Here is a 20012-nt window from a genome sequence, read left to right as displayed (position 1 = left end):
AAAATAATTTTTATCTTTGTTTCATCATTTTTTGCATCATCTGCCTAATTATCCTCATGCCATTATGAGAAATTTAAAATCTAATATAATTAGTAACAGATGTCAAGGCCAAATTCAACACTGTATTTATCATGACACCTGAGATAATTATGGGGGTTACCATAAAAGAACAGAGAAATGATGGGATATGAGCATTCTCACACTTGAGCAATATGTACTGTCCATGCAGTATGCCAGGCTTAAAATAGGTGGATGGAATATATGTCCATGCCACCGAACATATTGGAGGAAACTGAGTCAGACTTAATCAGATGCATGGGATTGAGATGTCCATGGCATCAGGCATATAGGAGGGAGCATAGAAGCCAGGTGTAGAAGTAAGATGGGTGGGATGAATACTTCCAGCCATCTGTACAATATTGTGGGGAAAAATAAAATAAAATATTAAACCAAGAGAATCCAACCTCAACGATTTGTCAAAAGCCGTTCTCTCGGCCATACCTTGACTTCATGCATGTCTCCCCTCATGTGACAGTTCAGTGTCTGCTCTTGCATGTATTCCTCTTGTGATTGGATGGCATCTTGGCCAACTGGCATCTGATAACTCAGAATAACGGCAATTAATGTCTTAAATGATAAGTTCCCATAATCCAAGTCTCATATGGATTTAAAAATTGAGGATAATAAATGATTGCAAAAAATGTGAATACATCTTGACTCAGAACACAATATATAATTATGCAACAATTTCAAATAATACCCCTTTTTTTTACTTAGTATACAATTACTTTTTTGAAAAATCTGAACATATTTAAATAAAAGTTAAAGCACAACACAATCTCAAAGACAACTTTTACAAATGTTCCCCTCTTTTTTTTTTTTTTTTGGAATATGCTTATCAAAAATAATACTTCTAGAATCAATTTACACTTGCCATGGCAAACAATTTGCCAGGGAAATGCTTTAAAGAGTTTGATCAAATAATCAGTTGAGAAAAAAAATAACAAAAACAAACAACTCAGAATATGGGAGCACAATACTCCTAGAATTAACATTGTATTATGAAATCAAAACCATGTTTCAAAATTAGATAGATGAATGAATAGAAGAAAATACACGTGGAATAATAAAAGACAATGAAATTCAAACTAGGGAAATCTAAATGAATATGAACTTAATATTAATAAGAGTATTACAAAATATAAACTTGATCGCATGACTATAAAAAGCTTTTACAAATATTCTCCTTGTTTTAGAAACTAAGTATAAGACACAATCTCAAAAGCATTAAAATCTCTATGAAAATAAACCTATACCATTAATTCCAAAATGTATATGTAATAGCATAGAAATCCTATGTAACCTCTGAACTGACATTAATAATCTGAGTGAATTCAGAACACTCTTGATTCCGATATCTAAAATCCCCAATACTCATATCAGTACCTTGCTGCTTACTTCTACATTTCTGTACAATATATACCCTTCCATGGCAAAAGAAGCGGAGTCTTGAACTATGGTGATGATTGTCATTCTTATTCAGCTTAAGTTTTTCTTCTTTAACCCCTCTATATTGTCTGTCAGTCTTTTCACCATACAAATGCTTTATAAGATTACTAATTAAAGACAAAAGCAGGTTAGCAAAATTATGAACAAAACGAGCATATCTGGAATTTAAAGGGTTTTCTAAGGTTGTCTCAGAAGCACAGCCAGGCTGGGGAAGGGCTGAGCCTGAAGCTGCAAATGTAGTTAGAGAAAGTTGAGCATGCGCATCAAATCTCTGGACTTCCCAGGCAGGGGAAGCAATGGGCTTGGCCATGGGAGGAGTAGAGGGTGGGGTTTGGAGAGGAGGAGAGGGACCAGGGCAATTTGAATCAGACTTGATTTTGAACTCAGGCCTGGATTCCTCTTCCCCCACTTTGCCTCCAGGCACTACGGGATTAAAAGCTTCTAGAGGGTGGGTCATTGCCTCCAGGAATGCAAAATTAGAGCAACAATTAGTGTTAGAACTGGGAAAAGCTGCGGGAATCTCTTCAGGTTTCTCTGAAAAAGCATGGTTGGGAGAGGGAGAGATATTTCCTTGTGTGAGTATGTTGCTGGCTCTTTTAACAAAAAGAGAAAGAAAAATAGAAAATCCACAAAAACAAAGCATTAACATGATCTTATCTCCCATTTGTCTGGTTAAACAGACTAAACTCAAAAATAGGGTAATTAGGGAGTTTGAAAGGTCCATTTGAAAAAATTTAAAGGGAAAACACCAGGCAGTTCAGCAGTACTCAAGATTTAAAGGGTTAGGGTAGGGGAAATTTCTTACCCAACCGAAAGATCAGAAGTGAGGTTCAGCTTTCCTCTTCGTGGTCAGCCATCTGTTAAGGGCTAAAATTCTAGCTAAACTGTCTAAAATATCTAATGAGTGGTCGCCAATAAATTATAAGCTTTAGCAAGAGTTAGACTTTTAAGCATTTATTAAGGAGAATAAGAATTTGGTAAAGAGAGAGAGAAAGGCCTAGATTCCTATCTATTAAAGGGAGAGCGCATTTCTAGCTCCCTTCTCCGCCAGAGTCCAGAGGAAAGAAGGAGTGAGACCGAGCGCCAGTCTCTTCCTTCCTCCTCCCACTAGTCCGCGTCACTTCCTGAAGCCTGGTCTTGCCCTCAAAGACCTTTGCTTCATGGGCAGAACTCTTCTACAGTAAGTATCCAGCAGGTGGCGTCATTCCAATCGTTACATCCCCATTGACTCTTTCAGGTTCTTTCCCTATCTCCATCACTTAGTATACTTCCTCTTCTTTGAGAACCATACAATTCACATCTTCTACCCTATCAAAAATTTGGCAGCTGCTGTCTGCAGATATACAAGGGCCTTCTCTACAAACCTCTTCCTTCTGCAATGAGTTCAGTACCTGGGTCACAATCTTTCTTTCCTCCTCAATTCCTGCCCTTCTGTTTGACTCACCCTCAAATAGCCAAACCATTCAGTTCCTTAACTGACTTGGGCTCCACTTGGGCTCCAACAGATGGAGCCTTGGCTGTGAGGCCCTCAAAATTCCTGGACTATCCCCCATGATTCTATGAGGCTGGGGAGAATCTAGGAGATTCAAAGAGATGTGGCTACAGCTCATCTCTTTGGTCTCAAGCCTGCCCATCTCCTACTCTATAGTCACTTCTCTCCCAATCCCCCTACTGCAGCTCCCAGGCCCCCTCGACTGCTTGGCCAGGAACCTACTGGGACCTTCCTAGGGACTTTACATCCCTTAGTACCCTTCCCTTGGTCTGTCTCCCCCATTCTTGGCTTGGGGGGAGAGAAGCTCCTCCCAGGACAGCAAAGGTCATGGCTCTCAGGCTTCTATGGAACTTTCTTGGGCTCAGAGGTCCTTACCCCAGCCATGGGATCATCTTGAAAATAGAGGTCTCAGACCCAACCCCCAAAGGGTTAACTGCCTAGAAAGGGTTATCCTCCCTAAAAGGATAGGGGTCACTTGGAGGGCAGAGGTTTCAGGAATAAGCTCAGAAAGAATGATGGGGGGAAAGCATTTAGAAAAGGAAGTCTTAAGGTGTTACTGAGTGTGTGGAGAGATAAACTGGACCTGGTTGATCTACTGAGAAGTAATCTACTGGGCCTGGAGTCAGGAAGACTCAAAACTGGCCTCAAACACTTAGAAGCTGTGTGACACTGAGCAAGTCACTTAACTTCTGTTTGCCTTAATCTGCTGAAGAAGGAAATGGCAAACTACTTCAGTATCTTTGACAGGAACACTCCATGGTCAGTATTAGCATGCTATGGTCCATGGGTCATGAAGAGTCAGAAATGACTGGATGACGAAGCAACAACAAATGTGATATAGGAATTGTAGCAGGTCACAAACACTCTTTCTTACCAGAAGACTGGGCAGGTTCAGCTACAAAGAGCCTCTGAACAAAAGGGTCTTTTCTCAATCCTCATTCTTTACCTCTCTGTAGCCTTTGATACTATAGATCACCCTCTTCTCCTTTATATTATCTTCTCTAGGTTTTCAGGATACCACTCCTTTCTGGTTCTCCAGCTATCTATCAAATTACTCCTCAGTCTCCTCATATGTGTCTCTGTCCTGGGCCTTTTTGTCTTCTCCATCTATATTACTTCACTTGGTAATCTTATGAAATTTCATGGATTTAATTACTATTTTTAGACTGATGATTCTTAAGTTTGCTTATCCTGCCCCAACCTCTCTGCTAATCTAATGGTCTCCAATCTCCCATCCAAAATAGAACTCATCATCTTTCCGCTAAACTCTCTCCCACCCCCTACCTTCCTAATTACCCTAGAGGGAAACACCATCACCCCAGTCCCTCTGGTTCACAGCCTAAGACTTATTATTGACTCCTCACTGTCATTCATATCTCTCATATCCAGTCTGTTGCCAAGGCCTGTCAAATTAATTCCTTCAACATCTCTTATCTATACCCATTTCTCTCCTCTGATGCTGCCACCAATCTAGTGCAGGACCTCATCACCTCATACCTCATAATAGGTTACTGGTAGGTCTATTTGAATCAAGTCTTTCCCTAGTCCAATCCATCCTCCATTCAGCCACCAAAGTGATTTCCCTAAAGTGTAGGTCTGACCATGTCATTTCCTTAACTCAATAAAAACCAGTGGCTCCCTGTCACCACACAAGCCAACACAGCATCCTATATTTGTCATTCAAATCTCATAATTATTATTATTATTTTTTTTTTGGTGAGGCAATTGGGGTTAAGTGACTTGCCCAGGGTCACACAGCTACTAAGTGTCAAGTGTCTGAGGCCGGATTTGAACTCAGGTCCTCCTGAATCCAGGGCCAGTGCTCTATCTACTGTGGCACCTAGCTGCCCCCCAAAACTCGTAATTATAACCTAACCCCCACCTACCCTTCTAGTCTTCCCACACTGTATACTCTGCCACTACTCTTCAATCCAGAGACACCTGGATTAGTGTTTCATATACAAAACATTCTATCTCTGGACTTCAGGCATTTTTTATGGCTGATCCCCATGCCTTGAATGCCCTACCTTTTCATCTCTGCCTTCTGGCTCCCCTGGCTTCTTTCAAGTTCCAACTAAAATCCTACCTTTAGGTAGGCCTTTCCTAGCCTCCTTTTTTTAAATAAACATTTTTATTTAAAGTTTTGAGTTCCAAATTCTATTCCTCCTTTCCTCCCTCGCATCTCCCCTCCTTGAGGTTGTAAGAAGTCAGATATAGGTTATACATGTGCAATTATGTAAAACATTACCATATTAGTCATTTTGTATAAGAAAACTCAAATAAAAGAAAAAATGAAAGAAATAAAGTGAAAAATATCATGCTTCAGTCTGTGTTCAGTCAATATCAGTTCTTTCTCTGGAGGTGGATAGTATGTTTCATCATTAGTCCTTTGGGATTGTCTTGGATCATTATATTGCTGAGAATAGTTAAGTCATTCACAGTTCTCCATCAAACAATATTGCTGTCACTATGTACAACATTCTCCTGGTTCTGCTCACTTCACTATATATCAGTTGATATAAGTCTTTCCAGGCCTTTCTGAAATTATCCTTTTTCTCATTTTTTTCTTGTGGGGCAATGAGTCACTTAATGACTTGCCCAGGGTCACACAGCTAATCAGTGTCAATTGTCTGAGGCCGGATTTGAACTCAGATCTTCCCAAATCCAGGGCTCCCCTTTTCTCATTTCTTATAGCACAATAAAATTCCATCATCATCATATACCACAGCTTGTTTAGCCATTCTCCAATTGATGGCATTCCTTTTACTTCCAATTCTTAGCCACCACAAAAAGAACTGCTACAAATATTTTTGTACAAAGCGGTATCTTTCTCTTTTTTTGGGATGTCTTTGGGATAAACTTAGAAGCAGTATTGCTGGAACAAAGGGTATGCATAGTTTGATAGCCCTTTGGGCATAATTCCAAATTGTCCTCCAGAATGGTTCAATAAGTTCACAACTCCACCAATAGTGAATTAGTGTCCCAGTGGGAAACCACATCCCTTCCAACGTCCAACATTTTCCTTTTTTGTTATATTTGTCACTCTGTTAGTTATGAAGTTGTTTTAATTTGCATTTCTCTGATTAGTAGTGATTTAGAGCATTTTTCATGACTATAGGTAATTTTAATTTCTTTGAAAACTGCTTGTCATATCCTTTGACCATTTAAGCAATTGGGGAATCACTTGTATTCTTATAAATAAATTTGACTCAGGTCTCTATGTATTTGAGAAATGTGGCTATTATCAGTGCCTTACTCCCCACCACATACTCTTTGATGCAGTGACACTGGCCTCCTGGCTGTTCCACAAACAAAACACCCCCTCTCTAAGCTCTAGGCATCTTCTCTTACTGTCCCCCAAGCCTGGAACATTCTACCCCTTCAACTCTGCTTACTGACTTTCCTGGCTTCTGTAAGTAAAATCTCATCCTTTAAAGGAAGCCTTTCAAAGCCTCTTAATTCTGTATAAAGCTTATTTGTATATATTTGTTTGCATGTTGTTTCCCCCATTAGATAGTCTCTATCAGACTGTCTTTTGGCTTCTTTTGTATCCCCAGAGCTTAGTACAGTGCCTGGCATATAGTAAGTACTTAATAAATATTGATTTTTTGATTATCAGTTGCTCTAGATTTAATTATCATTGCTATACAGATGACTAGAAGATCTAGAAATTCAACCCTAATTCCCTTGAACTTTATTCCACATCATCAGCTCCCTACTGGACATTTGCACTTAGATGTCCCATAAACTATACAAGTACAAATATGATTTCATCATCTTTCTCCCAAACCTACTCCTCTTTTGAACTTTCATGTTACTATGAAGAGTATGACCATCATTCTAGTCACCAAAGTTCTTAACCACATCCATATATCCAATCACTTGCCAAATCTTTTTTTTTCTTTTGTATTTTTTTCTTCACTCATATACCCATAATTTTAATTCAGGTCCCTATCACATTTCTCCTGGACTATTATAGTGGCCTCCTAATTGGTTACCCTGCCTTTAGTCTTTTTACACTTGAATCCATCCTCCATGCTGAAGTGATTTTCCTAAAATCCAGGCCTGACCATGTCCTTCCTCTACTCAATAAACTCTTCTGGTTCTCTGAAATCAAATATAAACTCCTCTGTTTAGCATTTAAAGCACTCCCAAAACTAGTCCTGTTATGGCCTTTTAGCTTGTACATTATTTCCATCCAGGAACTCCACAATGTAGCCAGACTTGTGTTCTTACTAGTCTTCACACACCATTTCCCATCTCAGTACTTTTGCAGTGGTTGTCCTCTTTCCTACAGTACTCTTCCTCTTCACGTCTAACTCTGAAAATCCATTTTTTCTTTCAGCTCTCACCTTAAGAAAAAGAGGTCCTCTCTTGATACCCCAGCTAGTATTGATTTCCTTACCAAGATTAACTTGAATCTTCTTTATATGTGTCTTATTAGATATTTATATGTGCATTTTCTCTGCCCCATTAGAATGAAAGATCCTCAAGGAATCTTGAGAAATCCCCCACACCTTGCACAGTGTCATACATAAGTACTTGATAAAAGTTTGGCTGATGATGCATGAGTACAATTCTATAAAATTACCTAACCATGCCATTCGTATTTCTAGTGTCTTAAGTGAGGCTGGAACTATGCTGTTACATGTACTGCTGTCAACACAATTATTAACTATCAAAAAATTTATGTCTCATTTCAAAAGGATAGAATCTACTGGAGAAACTCATATCTGTTAGCTGGAATACCCAAGTGAAATACCATATAAGTCCCAATATAAACATTCCATGAAATTTTAACATACTAAGAAATCCAATTTGCCAAAGCACTTAAGGAAACCGTGGAAAGGGCACTGTGAAACATTACTAATTTCAATTAAATTTTATAACCCCTCCATTCAGGAATGTCTGCTTGTGTAGTCAATTAGATATGCCCAGAGTAATAATTACTGTTATGACCTTGGTCAAGTTTTTTGAACCTCTCTGAGCATCAGTTCTCTCATCTAAAATTAGGGGGTTGAAAGTTTCTCATTCTAATGGAGTTGGTTAAAAAATATAGAAAAGAAAGAAAAAAATTGAGAGCATCATTTCTTCTCTAAAGAAACCTGTAAAAAACTGAGGGTTTTATAGATTGTTATAGTGTTTCTGATCTGTTAAAAAAAAATCAAGAACCACCTTCTAGCCTATACATACATAGATACATACATACATATAAAAGTGTATAAATGTACATATATTCACACACACACACACACACACACACACACACACACTCCACCACACCACACCAGTTAACCAATTCATTAGAATGAGAGTTTACTCTGTTCTGGCTATGGTTCAGTTTTAGAAGAAAGTGCCTAATGACAGCAAAGGATTCTGCTGTCAGTCAAATTATTAAAATTCTAAAACAGATTCTGGTTTATAGTCTATAAAATGAGCTTATCAGTGGCTCTCAACATTTTTTGTTTCATGAACCCCTTTGAAGAGCAACAACAACAATAAAAATATGAACCCTCAGAGAAATTTAATATGCTACTCAAAATTTTTTTTAGATTTATTCATGAAATATTTTCGCCCCCAAAACCTACAAATTAAAATTTGTTAAATAATTTGCAATTATAAGTATACAATTTATTTTCTGTGTATATATGTATAATATGAAATTATAAAACAATCATGAATATTTTATTTGGGATATTCTTTCAGCATAGTAATCCAGCAAGATTTCATGTGCTCATTTATTCTTATTTTCTGAAAGACTTCATATTATATTTCTTGATTTTACAAATTTTATTGAATGTAAATGACATTTTAAATGAAATAAGTCACTATTTGTAAAATGTTTAATATAACATAATAATCATATGTAAACTTAAGCCCCATGTTAATTTTTTTATTTGAAGAAAGATTCAAAATATTTAGCTTGACACCAAGAACATTCTTAAATCTGGTTCCAATAAATTTTTTTTGGAATTTTGATTTGAAACAAAAATAAAGCAAAAATGCTCACTAATATGCGTGCAGTGGGAAGTGGTAGGAGAATTTCATAAGCTCCCTTGCTGAAAGATGGAAATTCATTTAAAAATATTCTAGCCACCTAACCAATTGATTAAAATGAATAGTTAGTTTAAATAAATATTTGCTTTTTTACTGGCTAATGATAAGTATTATATTACATTTACTTAAAATTAAATTGTATATATTCATGTTTTACTCTGTATATAAACTATCCTTTATAAGTAAAGAATTTCTCTAGATGTGACTTTCTTCTCTGCTACACATGAGTTACAGTTTCACAGAAATGCTACTAAGCTAACTAGTATTGTCAACAAGTTCATTTGAAAATTGGCCAGATAGAATACTACCATAAGCAAAGGATAATTTTAAATGGGAAAATAATTTCTATACTGCAGTGAGAGGCAAGATAAGATTTGTTTCTGCACAATGATCATAATGGTCCATGATGTTTTCAAGATCAAACACCGACATTTGTGCAATAAGAATATAAATATTTATTATATATACATATATATAACAATATATAAATATTGATCATGTGATTACATGTATGACTACAGGGTAACAAAGGAACTAGAGAGCTATTCTATTAACAGTATATGGAACACAAATGAGGATGTGAACATTTATTTAATCATTCATTTGCCCTTGAATATCAAACCCTTCTATTAGTTTGGAAACACTTCGGTGACAGGTTGAGAAACTGCAAGGACACAATGTACTTAGTTATAAGTGGCCAGAGTCTGATGTTATCATTTTGTGAATACCAAAATTATTGGGCCATCATCACAAAAATTTCAAATCACTATAGAAAGAAACCTATAATACTTCATACATGCTTGTTGTCAGAAAGGAAAAATATATTTGTGACAGTTGGCCAATCATTTACTGCTTACAGCGCCATTCAATTTTTAGCATGAACCCCTTGGGTCATCATTGCTTTGGGTTTATAAATCACCAAATGGGAAACACTGCTATAATTTTTTTTCATGCATTAGTCTTATTTTCCCAGCCAGTCTTTTAGGGTAGGAACCATATCTTATTCTTATGTCACCCATATTTCCTAACATAGCCCTGCATTCCAAGTAAGTGCATGGTACTACTTGATTAATTTTAGATTATTTAGTCTAACCTCTTCCTTTTAAAGATGAGGCAACTAAGTTGGCATGGTAGCTTATGCTTATATTACTTCCTGCTACTGGGAAAGGCCAAGGGTCGTAAATCACTTAATTTTGGGAATTCTGAGCTGCAATAAGGCTAGGTTTCAGCACCGTCTGGCACAAATATGGTGAGCCCCTAGAAGTAGAGAGCCACCATACTGCCTAAGAAGGGACAATAAGACCAGGTAAGAAAAAAGGAATAAATTAAAGCTTCTTTGTCAGTCAGTGTTGAGACAGAGCCCAAGAGTAGATTCTATCCTTCCAGGCTGGCTAAGATAGCAAGAAAAATTTCTCCCCTCCTCCACCAAAAGGTGAGGCAATTAAGGCTTAGAGAGGGATGTGGCTAGATTTCAAATGAGTCACATTTACAGAATTATTTGATGAGAATTGATGTTCAGAATGAAAACCCTAAGGCAATACAGTATTCAATGCAGTTAACCTGGAATTTTAGGGCTGGAAGGAGCCTAAATGCTCACTAAGTCCTATCCTCTAGTTTTGCAGAAGAACAAATTGAGGTTATGAGAGAGAAATAATAGCCAACATGTACATTTTGCTTTAAGGTTTTCAAACATGCTTTACATGCATTATTTCATTTGATGCTCAAAACTATCCTGTGAAGTAGGAGCTATTATTTATCTACATGTTATAAATTTTAAGAATCTTAAAACACAAATCTAACTTGTAAAAATAAAACTTCTGTACTCAATGTGGCAATACAATATGCTCAATTGTCATAGAATTTCTGAGTAAGTGAAGCTCACAGAGATTGTAACTTGCCCAAGGTTTCACAGCTATCTATAAGTATCCTGGCCAGAATTAAAACCCAACTTCAAGTCCAACACTATCAGTTATATCACACTCTCATGAAACAGTTCTTGGGCATGGGCAAGTCACTTAATCTCCCTAAACCCAAGTTTCCTAATCTATAAAATGAGGGGGTAGACTACATGGCCTCTAAGGTCTCCATGATTTATTAGGTCAAGTGTCTTGACCAATATCAGACTACTGTCAGATTAAAATAAGGACTACAACCTAACTTTTTGTTATCCAATCTGATGTTCTTTCTGTGTGCCCCTTGCCATTTACCATTTTGGGATAATCTTAACCTCCTCCCTTCTCACAAGGAAAGAATATGGTGTCTAATGTTGCTCCTTTGAGTAAAACAAAGGGTATTTGATGCTGTTGTATTTTAAAATAGTTCACAGAAGCTGCTGTTTACAGAACTGAGGATTTTGATTACTGAAATAGAAACTTGACAAGTTTCATAGATGACTCAATTCTAGATATCCAACCCCAGTCTCTTCTGTATCTTAGCCTTAAATCACCAATTACCTCTTGGAAAGATACAGCTGGCTATCCTCCTAGGCATCTCGAGTTCTGTGTCTGAAACTGTCAAAGGCATCACTACTTCTTCTGGTCATCCAGGTTCTTAATCTCGTAGACATCCTAAATTTCTCACCTTTATTCATCCCACATGCCCAATCAGTTGATAAACCTTGCCATTTCTACCCTACCCCCAACATTTCTGAACTCCTTCTCTCCACACACCACCAACATAGTTTAAGCCTTCAGCACAGTTCTTCTGGACTACTTCAGTAGCTTCTCAATGATTTCTTTGCCTCAAATCTCTCCCCACTCCAATCTATTTTCCATTTCACTGTCACCATGATTTTCTTGAAATACATATCTAATGAGGTCACTTCTCTACTCAATAAACTCCACTGGATTCTTTTTTACCTCTAAGATAAGATATAACCTCCTCTGTCTGGAACTTAAAGTAACAATCTTGTCATAACCTACCAATCTTCTCAGCTTTATTACATAATTCTTCCCTTCATGATATAGTCTAACCAAATTGGTCTTCTCACCAGTGTTCACACATCACACTTTTTAAAAAAAATTCCTTGCCTCTGCATTAGTTCTTTTCCTGGAAGGAACTCTTCTGTCACTTCTGCATCTTAGAATCCTTAGTATCTTTTAGGACTCAGATCGTGTCACCTTTCACATGAAACCTTTCCTGAGCCCCATAGCAAGTATTGTTGCCTCATAATTATCTTGTATTTATTTTGCAAATATTTTATATATAAATATTGTATCACCTCATAAAATATAAGCACCTTAGGGACAAGAATGGTTTTTGCTCTTGTCTCTATATATCCAGTGTTTAGCGTAATGTCTAGTGCTTGATGATTAGTTGTTGATTGATGGATTGAAGAAACACAGGAAAGGGGTTTAAGTGAAAAAGTCCCACTTCGCTCATAATAGATTACTTGTGTTTTTACCCCTTATTTAACAGAAATATGAGTTCTGCTGGACCTGATGGAAGAAAAGTGATGAGAAGATGTGAAGGACTGATAGATTCTCTTGTGCATTATGTTAGAGGAACCATTGCAGATTATCAGCCAGATGATAAGGTAAAATCAAGACAAACCAGCAAGAGACAATTCTTTGCACAAAGATCCTCATTCTTTTGGCATATGTATTCTAAGTATACTTCAGGGTAGTTGCTAGTATTACACTTGTCCATTACTCTTGTGATTTGTCCCAACTAAAGCCCAACCTCTTACATGTTGACATGTACCTTCCTTTACTTAATAAAATATCTTTCATGGGATAGTTAACATATTAATTACCTGATCGCTAATAATCTAACAATCTAAATAATATTTTACATAGCACTAATCAGAGATACTTTCTAACATGACTTAACCTAATTCTTAACATAAGTACTTAATCCTTAAACTGAGACTGGAGATGTGAGCAAATGGGGAGAAAAAATGTCAAATGATAAAGAAATACCTTGTACTCAGAGAAGCCCAAAGGATAAAAAGACCAAGTAGAGCCTTAGGGGAAAAAACAAATTTCTTTGCCACAAGGATTTAGAAGACAGCCTGAAAGAAATAGAAAGAGATATAAGGTGGAATAGCTAGGAAGAAAAAGTTGAAAGGACAATTAATACCTTAGAACATATGGTGGCAAGAATTGAACTCTCTGAAAATTAGGATTGGCCAAATTAAAAACAACAAAGCCATGAAATGGCAAGAAATACTAAATATTAAAGTAAAATGAAAAGGCTGAAAAAAGAACAAAATTAAGATAAGTGGTATCAAAAACAACTTATCTAGAAAAATATTGAGGTGAGAGCATCTAAAAATCAGTGGATTGCCTCAAAATCAGGAAGGAATACAAAATAAAAAAGAAGCTTGCCTACTACATTTATAAATATAATAAATAAAAAGCTTTTTAGATGTCTTAGAATCAGAAGGCAAAAATGAATTTTAAAAATAACCCAAAAAAGGAACACGAAGAGGAAAAGCTGTATGAATGTCATAGCCAAACTCTATGTCAAGAAAAAGAACTTCAAAACATCCAGAAGGAAGTAGTATAAGTACAACAAGTTATAGCCAGGACCACATAAGATCTGGCAGCTTCTACTAAAAATGAAACAGTGGTATTATATATTCTAATTCTAGAAGCAATAATAGGCTTACACTGGAGAACAACTTACCCTGAAAAGCTGAGTATAATGCTAGAGCCAGGAAAAAATGACCCTCCAATAAAAGAAAGGATTTCTGAGTATTACTTTTTAAAAAAAAAGTATTTAATTTTTTTAAAAATTGCACATAAAGGGGGCAGCTAAGTGGTGCAGTGGATAGAGCACTGGCCCTGGATTCAGGAGGACCTGAGTTCAAATCCGGCCTCAGACACTTAACACTAGCTGTGTGACCCTGGGCAAGTCATTTAACCCTCATTTCCCTGCCAAAATAAAATTGCATATAAAGGACAATTCTTAACATTCAATTTTTTTAAAGTTTATGTTCAGGCAGCTAGATGGCGCAGTGGATAGAGTACTGGCCCTGGAGTCAGCAGTACCTGAGTTCAAATTCGGCTCAGACACTTAACACTTACTAGCTGTGTTGACCCTGGGCAAGTCACTTAACCCCCATTGCCTCACTAAAAAAAAAAAAGAAAAAGAAAAAAAGAAAAACAAGTTTATGTTCCAAATTTTCTTCCTTCTGCTGTCCCTGTGCCCCTCCCTAATATGGTAAGCAATTTGAGTTAGGTCATGAAAACATATTTTCATATTAGGCATGGTTGTGAAAGAAGGAACAAATCAAAGAAAGAAAACATGAAAAAGTAAAGTGAAAAATAATATGCTTCTATCCTCCATAAAGACTCCATCAATTCTTTCTCTGGATGTGGATATGCATTTTTCTCATTGTATTGCTGAGAAAAGGCAAGTTGATTATCATACAATGTTGCTGTTACCATGTACCACTATTCTAACCCCGCTTCTGCTCACTTCACTTTGCATCAGTCAAGTAAGTGTTTCCAGGTATTTCTGAAATCAGCATGTTGATCATTTCTTATAGTACAGTAGTATGTTCATTACAATCATACAATCATTATAATCCCTTATACCAATATACCAATTCCTTGTTCAGTCATTCCCTAATTGCTGGGCATCCCCATAATTTCCAATTCTTTGCCACCACAAAAAGGGCTGCTATAAATATTTCCCCCCCTCCTTTTTTATCTCTTTGGGATATGGACCTAGGAATGGTAGTGGTAGATCAAAAGGTATACAAAGATTTATAACCCTTTGGCACAGTTCCAAAATCATTTCCAGAATGTTTGGATCAGTTCACAATTCTACGAGCTGTGTATGTGTCCCAATTTTTCCACATCCCCTCCAACATTTATTACATTACTTTTCCGTCATATTAGCATTTTTGATATAACTTAGAGAGAGCCTTGATTTCTTTATCTGAAAACAGCCTTTGACCATTTATCAATTGGGGAATGACTTACATTTTATAAAGTTCCTTTACATTTGAGAAATGAGACCTTTATCAGAAATACTAGCTATAAAAATTGTTTCCCAGACTTCTCCTTTCCTTTAATCCTGGTTACATTGATTTGTTTGTGCAAAACCTTTTTATTTCAATATAATCACAGGATCATACACTATGACCAGGTGGGATTTATACTACAAAGAATGCAAAGCTGGTTCAATATTAGAAAAACTATCAGCTCACTAACAAAACCAACAGCAACCATATTATTATCTTAATAGATGCAAAGGCTATTAACAACATCCATTCCTATTAAAAACACTAGAGAGCATAGGCATAAATGGAGCTTTTTTTTTTTTTTAGTGAGGCAACTGGGCTTAAGTGTCTGAGGCTGGATTTGAACTCAGGTACTCCTGACTCCAGGGCTGGTGCTCTATCCACTGTGCCATCTAGCTGCCCCAAATGGAGATTTTCTTAAGATGAAAAGTAATATCTATCTAAAACCATCAGCAAGTATTATCTGGAATGAGGATAACCTAGAAGCCTTCCAAGTAAAATCAGTAGTGAAGCAAGCAATGTCCATTATCACCACTATTATTCAATATTGCACTAGAAATATTAGCTATAGCAATAAGACAAGGAAAAAAATTGAAGTAATTAGAATAAGCAATGAAGAAACAAAACTATCACTCTTTACAGATAATATGATGGTATACTTAGAAAATCCAAGAGAATCAATTAGAAAACTAGTTGAAATAATTAACAACTTTATCAAAGTTGTAGGATACAACATAAACTCACATATATAAATCATCAGCAATTTTATATATTACCAACAAAGTACAACAACAAGAAAGAGAAAGAGAAATTCCTTTTAAAATGACTGCAGACAATGTAAAAGAGTTGGGAGTCTACCTTCTAAGACAAGACTGGGACCTATATGAACCCAATTACAAAACACTTTTCACACAAATAAAGTCAAGCTACCAAATAATAAATTAATATAGAGCTAGAAAAAATAAAGTGGTAATTATCAAACAATCTGCTACTGTCTTAGAAACATAATGATGGATCAGTGGAATAAATTGGGTACAAAATATATTGAAGTAAATGACCATAGTTACAAGCTTTTGAGAAAAAAAAACATTATTTGACAAAAACTGCTAGAAAAACTGGAAAACATTATGGCAAAAACTAGGAATAGAACAACATCTTGCATCATACACCAAGATAAGATCAAAATGGGTACATGATTTAGAGATAAAGTGTGACACCATAAGCAAATTAGGAGAGCATGGAATAGGTTACTTTAGGACCAAAAAAGATATAGAGGAGCATTACAAAATGTTAAATAGAAAATATTGATTATATAAAATTTTAAAGGTTTTTACACAAACAAAACTAATACAACCAAAATTATAAGGAAAGCAGAAAATGGGGAGAAATGTTTATAGCAAGTATCTCTGATAAAGACCTCATTTCTCAATATATAGAGAACTGAATCAAATATGTAAGAATACAAGTAATTCCCCATTTGATAAATGGTCAAAGGATATGAACAGTTTTCAGATGAAGAAATCAAAGCCTATCTATAGTCATATGAAAAAATGCTCTAAATCATTATTGATTAGAGAAATGCAATTCTGAAGCACCACATCACACCTATCAGATTGGGTAATATGACATAAAAGGAAAATGATAAGTGTTGGAGGGAATGTATGAAAAATGGAATACCAATGCATTTTTGGTGGAGTTGTGAAATGATCCAACCATTCTGGAGAGTGATTTTTTTTCAGAGCAATGAGGATTAAATGACTTGCCCAGGATCACACACAGCTAGTGAGTGTCAAGTGTCTGAGGCCAGATTTGAACTCAAGTCTGCCTGAATCCAGGACTGGTGCTTTGTCCACTGTGCCACCTAGCTGCCCCGAGATCAATTTCTTTTTTTCTAATAATAAGATTTTTATTTATACTTTCGAGTTCCAAATTTTATCCCTTCTGTCCTTTCCCTCCCCACTCCCTGAGGCAGAAGCAATCAGATGTGGGGTTATATATGCAATTATGTAAAATGTTACCATATTAATCATTTTGTACAAGAAAACAAAAGAAAAAATGAAAGAAAGTGAAAAATACTATGCTTAAGTCTGTGTTCAATCAATATCAGTTCTTTTTTTGGAGGTGGATAGTATGCTTCATCATTAGTCCCTTTAAGATTGTCTTAGATCATTGTATTGCTGAGAATAGTTGTCATTCACAGTTCTTCATCAAACAATATTTCTGTCTATGCACAAGTTCTCTTGGTTTTACTCACTTCACTATACATCAGTTCATACAAGTCTTTCCAGGCCTTTCTGAAGTCATCCTGCTTGTCATTTCTTATAACACAATAATATTTCATCACCATCATATACCACAGCTTGTTTAGCCATTCCCTAATTGATGGACATTCCTTTGATATTCTTAGCCACCACAAAAAGAGCTGCTATAAATATGTTTGTACAAGTAGGTCTTTTTCTCTTTTATGGATGTGGAAAGCATTTCAAATTATGCCCAAAGGGCTACAAACTTTGCATACCCTTTGAACCAGCAATATCATTACTAGATCTGTAGATTCCCAAGAGAATGTTTTTCAGGGAAAAGAGCTTATTTATTAAAAAAAAATACTTAAATCAGCTCTTTTGTGGTGACTAAGAATTGGGAATTGAAGGGATGCCCATCAATTGGGGAATGGACAAACAAGTTGTAGTATATGATTATAATGGAATATTATGTGCTATAAGAAATAATGAGCAGACTGATTTCAGAAAAACCTGGAAAGACTTACATAAATTGATGCAAAGTGAAGTTAGTAGAACCAGGAGAACATTGTACATAGTAATAGCAATATTGTATGATGATCACTGTGAATGGCTCAGCAATACAATAATCCAAAACAATCCCAAAGGGCTCATGATGAAAAATGTTATCCCCATCCACAGAAAAAAACTGATGTTGTCCAAATACAAAATGAAATATAATCTCAACCTCCCTCCTCACCCACCCTCTTTCCTCCCTCCCTCCCTCACTCACTCCGTCTCTCTTTTTGTTTCAGGTTTTTCTTACACAAAATGACTAATAAGGAAATGTTTTATGTGATTTTATGTGAGGAGAGAAAGATAGAATTTGGAACTCAAACTTACAAAAAAATAAACAAATGTTAAAAGTTGTTTTTACATGTAACTGAAGAGGAAAGAAAATATTATTTAAAATTTTGATATAATTATCAATTTTACATCTCTGAATGATTTTTATCTCCTGTTTGGTCATTAATTCTCCCTTTCTCCATAGATCTGACAGGTAAATTATAGTATCACCATTTCTAAGTATTCTGGGTGAAAAGACACTTTGGAAATGCAGAACACAAGAGAAATATGGAAAGGGAACATATATTTGATCAGATGCAGGGGATTATTTACGTGCTAATGAGGGTAGAAATGACAGTATACTCTGAAAGATGTAATGTCTTCAAGGTCCCACAAGAAAATCAAATAAGACAAGTAGAGGACCTTGGAGTGGGTTTGTTCTTTAAAAGTCCTTAGCAGAAGGAAAGGCAAGAGTTAAGGTACTTTATTCATAACAAAAGGACAAAGGTTAAAAAATATCTCACATATTGAGATAGAGAGTATATGAAGATGAAGGAAAGCATGTGGCATAATGAGCTAGATAGTGGAAAGTAGATCATAAACACAGGTGAATTCAACAGGAAGTAGGAGGAAATATGCAGTGGATTTTAAAAGGAAGGTAAGATAAATAAGGGTGAAGTCATAAGTAAAATAAATAAAAAGACATAGGCAAAAAAAATTACATTCTACTTAAATGAAGCACAAATAAATTAATATCAATATTATATCTATATCTCTATTGAGATAGTAGCGCAAAAGGTCACAGAATTCTAGGGAATGACTAGTGGGAAAATGTTCTACATGTTACCATTTTATTTTGTGTCTGTATTTTATGGCTTATTTCATGATTATTGTTAGGAAAAAGTACGTATTATCAGAATTAATGTTTAGTTATAAAGAGCTGTATATAGAAAAGTGCATTTTCAGGAATCTCTAGCAAAAGATTAGTTTTGGTGGTCACGAGAACCTATTCCCCATAGGTTCTGTACTTTGTAGATACTTCATATTTATATATTAGTTTATCCTCTCTCTTTTCCTAATCAACAGTAGAATGTAACCTCCTATTGGTTTTTGTCTTTGGTTATACCAGTACAAGTTTTTGCATGTAGTAGACAAACATTGTTTTAATTAATTGAATTTGTAAACTGTCAGAGTTTATGTGATATAATGTTTAAAATCTTAGGGTTATCTCCATGCCATGATGAAACATATCAGAATAGAATTTTAGTGAAGGATAGGGGAAACAATGGGAATGATCATTCTTTAACTTCTTGCCCCATATGCTTTTAGGAAAAGGTTTGGTAAAACTTAAAGTACTGTTGGAGGGGGAGCAGCTAGGTGACACAGTGGATAACACACAGGCCCTGGATTCAGGAGGACCTGAGTTCAAATCCAGCCTCAGACACTTGACACTAGCTGTGTGACACTGGGCAGTCCACTAACCCTCATTTCCTGCCCCAAAAAACAAAAACAAACAAAAAACACGCAAAAAGTACTGTTTGGAGGGTAAAAAGGAAACCCTATTCCTCTTTCTCCCCCAGGACAAGGTTTATAGTTCATAAGGTACTATTTTATTAAATGGTTGGGCTACAAAATTTCATCATACAAATTACTGGAAATTCTATTCTCTCAACAATCAGATCCAAGGACCCACACAAATTTTGTGACTTTACAACTGAAAGATATATAGTCTATAGAATAATGCATAATAAACATAGACATACATACATCTGTGTCAGTTATCAGCATTCATTTTCTCTTTTCTTAGGCTACTGAGAACTGTGTATGCATTCTTCATAACCTTTCCTACCAACTGGAGGCAGAACTCCCAGAGAGATATTCACAGAGTAACTACATTCAAAACAGGAATATCCAG

The 20012-nt window shown here is 35.9% G+C and overlaps 1 protein-coding gene across 1 annotated transcript in view; it reads left to right on the top strand.

Annotated features, from left to right (window-relative positions):
* Positions 1 to 20012, top strand: part of PKP2 (plakophilin 2) — a 148118-nt gene that overhangs the window by 103181 nt on the left and 24925 nt on the right. The window contains 2 exon segments of the mRNA XM_043969362.1: positions 12476 to 12593; positions 19905 to 20012. Coding sequence (XP_043825297.1) covers positions 12476 to 12593; positions 19905 to 20012 — 226 coding nt within the window.

This window comes from Dromiciops gliroides, chromosome 5, assembly GCF_019393635.1.
Source record: "Dromiciops gliroides isolate mDroGli1 chromosome 5, mDroGli1.pri, whole genome shotgun sequence".
In the NCBI taxonomy this organism is placed as follows: domain Eukaryota; kingdom Metazoa; phylum Chordata; class Mammalia; order Microbiotheria; family Microbiotheriidae; genus Dromiciops; species Dromiciops gliroides.
This window is presented reverse-complemented; position numbering and strand designations above follow the sequence as displayed.